Source organism: Dunckerocampus dactyliophorus, chromosome 2, assembly GCF_027744805.1.
Source record: "Dunckerocampus dactyliophorus isolate RoL2022-P2 chromosome 2, RoL_Ddac_1.1, whole genome shotgun sequence".
NCBI classification, from domain to species: Eukaryota; Metazoa; Chordata; class Actinopteri; order Syngnathiformes; family Syngnathidae; genus Dunckerocampus; species Dunckerocampus dactyliophorus.
This window is the reverse complement of record NC_072820.1, coordinates 36,206,458-36,214,095: the sequence shown is the minus strand read 5'-3', so window position 1 is coordinate 36,214,095 and position 7,638 is coordinate 36,206,458. Positions and strand designations below refer to the sequence as shown.

General features: G+C 44.1%; 1 protein-coding gene across 1 annotated transcript; it reads right to left on the bottom strand.

Annotated features, from left to right (window-relative positions):
* Positions 1–5,150: 5,150 nt before the first annotated feature.
* On the bottom strand, positions 5,151–6,918 carry nog2 (noggin 2). Its single transcript, XM_054767730.1, has one exon. The coding sequence runs from the start codon at positions 6,321–6,323 to the stop codon at positions 5,703–5,705; it is 621 nt and encodes a 206-aa protein (XP_054623705.1). The 5' UTR covers positions 6,324–6,918; the 3' UTR covers positions 5,151–5,702.
* Between the last annotated feature and the right edge of the window lie 720 nt (positions 6,919–7,638).

Sequence of the window (7,638 nt, the reverse complement as noted above, 5' to 3'; positions counted from 1 at the left end):
GTGCTCCATCTAATACCCTGTCATCATCAATAACCTCAACTCTGCTGACTCACTGGCTTTTACCACCATGGGGTTTGGGCCGTAGTTACCGCCACGCAGCCTTGTCTCCATTTGTGTGTGTATGTGTGCGTGCGTGTGCACCCAACGTGCAACACATGTATGATGACCCTTGACCTTACCTTGCACAGGCATATGCTGCCCAAATCCTTCCCCAAGTGGTGCCAAAATCCTGCACCCTAAACACTTCTCATCCCTGCACAAAGAAGACAGTGTTTATTGTGATGGGGTCTTAACAACGCATTTGTAACGCAATGAGCGTTTACGCTTCCATGAATGGTGTGAAGTAGTAAATTAGGCCACATCGGCATGTTTCCAGAAAGCAAAGACAGGAGGCTCATTTGAGGATTGGGATATTTGCTCGACTGTGAGAAATAAGCCGTACAGTCCACTTTTAATCGCAGACAGCAAGTCAGAAATTACATGACAATATGTAATAAACAGCCAATGTCTTTTTTTTTTTATTTTGAAGTAAAATTTAGCAATATTTTAGTCATCTTCCTTTTTGGTATGTACTGATTTCACAGTTACAAGTGAAATAACTGATTTTGTGGTCTTATTTAGTGCAATTGTGATATTTAATTTTCATTTATGCATTAGTTGCACGCATGCAGTGTCCTTCCTCATTTCCTTGCTAAAATGTCTTCATGCATTCCTCTCAAAGAGTGGTTCCCAAACTTTCTACAGCCGCGTACCCATCCAGACATTTGACCTGAAGCCATGTACATCCTACTCCTGCACACTTAAACATAAACTTTTTTTTTAATCTGAATTAACTTGAAATGTTTAACATAATTAATTGGTTAAATAATTTTATAGTAATTCCGAGTCAGCAATGTATATTTTGCATGGCAACATTTTGATAAAGTTTCACATGAGCACTGATAAATAGATAAGAAATCATCCTTTATATTTTTTATTCAATTCTGATGTTGACATGCTTCCGTTTGAATGGGTTGAATTTGAGCTTCACTTTTTTTTGTCCACTCACGATGGCTATGGTTTAAGCCTGTATAATAATTTAATACCAAATTGAAGGGGAAAGTTTAACAATCATGATAAAGGAATATCCAAAGTACAAAAATATATACAACCAACAATAAAGGCACAATTTTTGGGGAATCCCCACTCACAGTGAAAGGTTTTCACTGCTGGTACCGTGTGGGGATTGGAACACCAACATAAACACCAACACCAACATAAATGAAACACCCTTAATGTACAAAATAATCACCAAACTTACTTATTTGTTCATATAATGCACACAGAGCAATGAACAATTTCATCTCCTCTCTGCTCCGTTCTCCTTGCGCCGTGAGGCGTTCAGGCGCACTTGTAATTGTGAGAGTTAGGCGCTAATTGTTTTTCATTTTTATACACGTACCCCCTATTACAATTGGCGCACCCCTGGGGGGAAAACTTACTCCACTTTGGGAACCCAGGCTCTAAAATGCACATTGGACATGTAGTGTGTAATGTAGTGTATGTAATGTAATGTGTTTTAATGTTTCAAAAGATTATACAGGAGAAAAAATGTATATATATTTGCTTGGTTTGACTTAAATCAGTATATATATATATTAAATAAAACGAAAAAAGGAAATAATAAATAAATACAAATTAAACGGGTCGCAACATCATGACTATTGAAATATGTGGGTCCTGTTGTTACTGTCATTATTCTTAAAAGGAAGCATCATATTTATGCTAGTCAAAGATCCTCTATACGAGAGGAGCGCTCGGCTGTGTTCAAGTACCAACAGAAGAAATATCAGTGGTTCTCAATCAGTGGGCCCCATTTTTGTATCATGGACCCGTTTTCAGCTGTTTTCAGTGGGTCTTTGCCTTGACAAAAACGACGGTAACGACGATGCTCAATTGCGCTATTTGCAACCTGCTTTCATATTAGCATAGCAACAAAGTTTGGGAGTATATTGTGGCGAGTTTGAGTTGCACTGAAAGTGGTCGGAGTCATCTTGAGCTTGCTTGACGACTGTATAATACACAGCATCTATAACCCGCAAGGCATGCAGGTTAACCTTGCAATTACTTATCGACGACAAACAAGAACAGAAACCTCAATGTGCAGCAAGGTATTGGCAAAGGAGAGCATGAAGCCGTCAAGTCGTCAAGCTTGAAGTGTTCTTTATTTGTAGGCCAACACAGCACAAACGGACAGGAGGGCATCGGCACAGACGTTATCAAAGTTCGCGCCAAATTCGGGAGAGAATTACTACTTTGGAAGAATGCAGTTTGAATAGATTATGATTTGAACCCATCTCAAATCAATCTTGCACATTCGGCTTGAATGTAGTTTGAACACAGTAGGAATATTAAGAATACTGTTAGAATGCAGTAGATATTTAGAAAGCACTTTGAACGCCAGCCAGTACAAGTGCCAGCCGATTGCTACCCGAAGTCTGGTCGGAAAGTGCGACATCATCAGTAATAGGAGCTGGCTCTTCAAGGGCTTCTGAGGCTGTAGCACCTCTGCCCTGTCCTCGCCGGTGGCCGGTGGTGGAGTTCTTCATCTTGCAGGCTCCTTTTTCCTTGGCGGCATGACGTGACGTGAATAAGGCGCCGCCTCAATGGGGAGTGACGTTTCAGCGGCAGCTGACTGCGTTTTTTTTGTGTGCAGCGAGGTATTGGCAAAGGAGAGCATGAAGCTGTCCAGTCGCCAAGGCATGGAGCTGTCGTGTGACCACGTGCTGAAACGGAAATTCACAGCAGAGGCTCTCTCAGTTCTGAGTTTGTGGTAAAAAAAGATGGTACCAAAGGATGTCATTAAGATGTTATTGAGTGAAAAAATGTAATTTTTAATTTCTCGTCCAGGTTTTCTCCGGGTACTCCGGTTTCCTCCCACATTCCAAAAACATGCATGTTAGGTTAATTGGAGGCTCTAAATTGTCCATAGGTATGAATGTGAGTGTGAATGGTTGTTTGTCTATATGTGCCCTGCCTTTGGCTGGCAACCAGTCCAGGGTTTACCCCGCCTGTCGCCCGAAGTCAGCTGGGATAGGCTCCAGCATACCCTTGCGACCCTACTGAAGATAAGCAGCAGAGAAAATGGATGGATGGATTTTTTTTATCCAGCTCCAAGTCCAGTGGCTCCGTTTCAACTCCTCAGATATACCATGTACTGAAAACCTTTACACACTTTTTGCTCACACAATTCATTAAACTTCTTTCGAGCTGGCACAGACTGCTATTTTACACTCCCTCAAATTCAAACTGCACTGTCTTGTCATTAAATATAAGATAGTTGAGTAATTTGAGTCGTAAAATTTCTTTTTCTGCTTGTCATTAAGGGATGATGGTGGATGCTGCAGCCAATCACTTGTAAACTACTTTTCTAAAGAAGAGGATCTCTCCAGATTACTGGTGTGTATGAGTAACAGGAGGAAAACCTCTGTCTGGCTTGGGGAGAAGTCATTTGTCAACTACTGGTTTGCATTTATAAATCTCTAGACCCCAATTGTAGGACTATAGGAATATAGGTTTTCTCCAGAATTACTGTATGAGTCAACTTTATTCAAAGCCTGGACCCCCAAGTCCTGACAAATAAATCACATGATGGCGCTGTTGGACCCAATAAATCAGATTGACTTGAAATTTTTTACATAGCTCAATACGCTCTACAAAACACCGTAACTTTAAGATGTTTAGCCGAATCACCGTGAAATTTGGTACACACCGGGACTGACAAGCACATGGCTGGAAAAAAAAATCAAAATCAAACAAAATGTCTTTAGGACTTCGCAACTGGTCATAAGTCATGCAGGGGTGTCCAAAGTTTTTCCACCTGACAGACGCATTTTGATGTATACATACATTTTGTGCATTAAAGGTCAAAAATGAGCTGCGTGGCAAAAATGGCCCTCGGGCTGTACTTTGGACACCGGTACCATCAGTCATTGACCACTTGTCTTGGAGGGTATCTATACTGTATGTTTTGAACACAACCCATAGAGGGTGCCACAAATGTCACGTGGTGAGGACTTCTAGTAGAGACCACATGGAGGTTCCTCACTTTAGGTGGGAGGCACTGATGTGTCTTCTTGTGTCTCCAAGGTGTGCACGCATGCACCTCAGTGGCTGTACTGGGAGCCATGCAGGCAGGCAGGCAGGCAGGCATATTGCCTTTCACACGCTTCTAAAATACTCTCCGGGGCCGAGGCTGTGAAAGGGTTACTGTTTCCCAAAGTGCTTCATTCTGCGCAGTCGAGAGGGGGCGGCTGAGTGGCGCCGTCGAGTCAGAGACGCACTTTCTGAAAAACCCCGAGACATCATCAAGAAAGAAGCTGACAGTAAGGAAAGCAGCCCCCTCTTTCCCCTCCTCCTTCTTTACTGGCATGCTGCCGTCCCTCTTCCCAGCCTCCTCTGCTTACCAAATCCCTTCAATGGCTCCTGTCTGTCACAATGGCTGGGCGGCAAGTGTCAAATCCATCTAGGCACAAATGCGCACTTTTACGCACGCAGTTGGCGCACTGCACACTTTAAGCGTATTGGCTTCTATTTAAAGAATTCATGGTTGAGTAAAAAAAAAAACAAAAAAAAACAGTTGAGCAATGTTTTTATGGGCTTTGTTTTGTTTTTCTGCCCTCTCCTTCCCTCTCTAACCCCCCCGCCCCCCTTTCCAGTGCAGGGTGGTCAGACTAGAATAGGCGCCGGTCTCCAAATACCTCAGTGGAACTTGTGTGCGGCGTCCAGAGGCTGCTTGCCTGCCTGCTTGCATGCATGCATGCTGCAGACAGACACCGTTTGAAACGTCTGCATCATATTTGAGCCATTATGTTAACACCTCGGCAGCAGCAGACATTCGTGTACCCCCCACCCCCCACCCGGGTCTTTACCCTTCCACAAATGCATGCCAGTTGTGGTAGTTGAGCTATGCGCATTACGCAGCGTAGTAAATCACCAACTTTCTCCACTCAGAAGGCAGAAATCTCTGGAGCGTGGACTATGGAAGTATCCTATACACTAAGACATGAAGACAACATATAGACTTTATTGCTAAAAATGCATGCACACTTGTGTTTTTTCTTCAACTGTTTATTTTTTGTATAATTCAAGTAGACATCTCCCATATTTTTTTTAATTCTGGTATACTCTGCTATTCTCTTTTGTTCTATACTCACAAAATAATAAATAAAACGTACAGATTTCTACAATACTATGTATTCCCCAAAGACAAAAAAAGCTGAGTTCACGCCTTTATTTATATATAATCTTTAACCTCAACTTTTGTGTTTTTTTTTAATTAATATTGATATTAATATTATACAAAAACTCTAGGCAGCATTGCAGTGAAATAACAGTCAGTTGAAAAACAAACAACAACAACAAAAAAGAAAAGTCACCTCTTGGAGAGGTGTAGCATATCTTCAATGTCTCTTAAAAAAAAGCTCTTCCATATGAAGTGCTGCATGGTGTCATCTCCCACCCACCCCCCAAAAAAGGGTTGACAATAAAATATGGTCCTGGTTCAATTAGAAAAAATAGCTGCATTCCTCTTAAATATGTACAATGTTGGTATTTCACTTTAAAATGCTATATAAAAAAATAGATTTGCTATGGTGCCCACCTCTGTAGAGAGTTAACAGTGCAATAGAAACCAGTCCAAGCTCCACACCACCACCATGTCCTCAGCATGAACACTTGCACTCTGAGATGATCGGGTACTGCACCTGTATCCACGTACAGTATTTCTGTCTTAAAAAGCCTTGGCAGTACCACCGTAGGAATATTTTGTTGATGGACTTGACAGGTTTGCAAGACATCCCCTCTGGGAATGAACAGGAGCGCTCCGAGAAGCAGTTGCCCTCCTTAATGTAGCGCGGCCAGAACCTCACCCCCAAATCCTTCCAGGTGTACACCACGGGACAGTGCGTGTAGGTCCACAGCCACTGGAGGAATTTCCTCCGCGCCTTCTTGCCCACCTTGACGCGCTTCCCGTAGGGGGTCTCTGTGAGCTCCAGTTTCTTGATCTCATTGGGCATGGGCCCTTGCAGCTTGATGTCTGGCGCCGAGAAGTTGGTGAGCACAGGCGCACTAATGGACATGAAGTTGGGATCAAAGTGGCTGCCCAGCTTTTTCCTCAGAGTCCTTTCGGACAAGTCCTGCTCCCTGGGGTCGTAATCCGGGTCGGGGTCCTCCTTGAGGTCCGGGACTGGCAGGTGGTCACTGGGGGACGGACGGAGGCGAAGGTAGTGCTGGCACACTCCGAAGTGGACGCACAGCAGCATGTAGAGGAGCACTGGAACCATGGTTCCTCTTGCAGGGGGGGACTTTTATGCACAGTAAGTGACACTTCTATTTAAAAGGACAACACTTTAAATAGACCCTGCTGCTGCTGCAAAAATGTCTTCAATTGCAGAGATAAAAGGTAAGGGGAACTCTTTTGGACGCCTTGGATTCACTTTTGGCTCCTCTTGGTTGTCATGGTGACCACTGGGACGACTAGAAGCCACGGGATGACAGAGCTGCATGGAAACAAGACTACAGAGCGCACCCACAAGGTGCCCGGCAATGAGGCACTTCTTTTACCTCTTCTTTCCACTTGTGCACAAGAAAAGGTCTTTAGCAGCGTTGTAGTATTCCAGAAGTCAAAAAAAGCAGCCAAAAACAGCCCATTTGTGCATTATTCCACGTCATGAGGAGCATGGCAGTTTCAGTGCGCTGCTGTGTCCACGCAGAGCTCCTTCTCATGCATGGCGAGAGGCTCCAAATGTGGAAGAGTGCTTAAAAATCCTTGCTTCCAGAAGCTCCCCCACTTGAGTGTGTCCTTGCTGGAGGACTGTGAGAGTGTGTATGTGTGGGAGAGAGAGAGGACAGAGAGAGAGAGAGAGCGAGAGAGGCACACCGTGTGCGTGGGTGAGCGTGTCTGTAAGCGAGTGGGCGCTCAGTCCCAAGTTAAATATCCCCCTCCGACGTTACAAAGTGTCAGATGGGCCTGCCCACCCTCGGCCACTCTCACTGATTGACAGTCCCCCCCCCCCCCTTGGGCCAACCCCTCTCGGAGCCCTCCCCTCGCAACGTGGAAAATGTCAGGCACAATCAACAGGGTCCTAACGCACACATGACTGCAACATTCGAATGAGTCAAAGCTGCGCATGTGGCAGAATTATTGGGTGAGATGCACGTAATAGTTTCAATACGCTGTCAATAGGAGAGCTTCCATACTGCTTGGATGGTTTAAGGGGAGGAGGAAGGAGGCATCACATTCCACCTTTGTTCATCAGGATTTGGGTCTACACAGGAATTGGCCCCGTTGAACTCAGGGGTCACAAAATAGGCGCGTAATTAAGGGCTATAAATGGACACGGATAACTCAACTTTCCCATGCTAAGCACTCATTATGCACCATGCTGGACTTTTTTTCTATGAAACTAATTGAGGGATTATATGCATTCTAATTTAGATTTGAAACACACGCACACACAATTCATTAGTGGGATTTTTGTGGTGGGCACTAGAGGGCGTTGATCCAGCACAGTCTGCATGGTCCTGCCTGATGCTGCTCATGTAAGGGGGTGGGAGGTGCATACTAACTTAATTAACACTTAAAACGTCCTTTAAAAA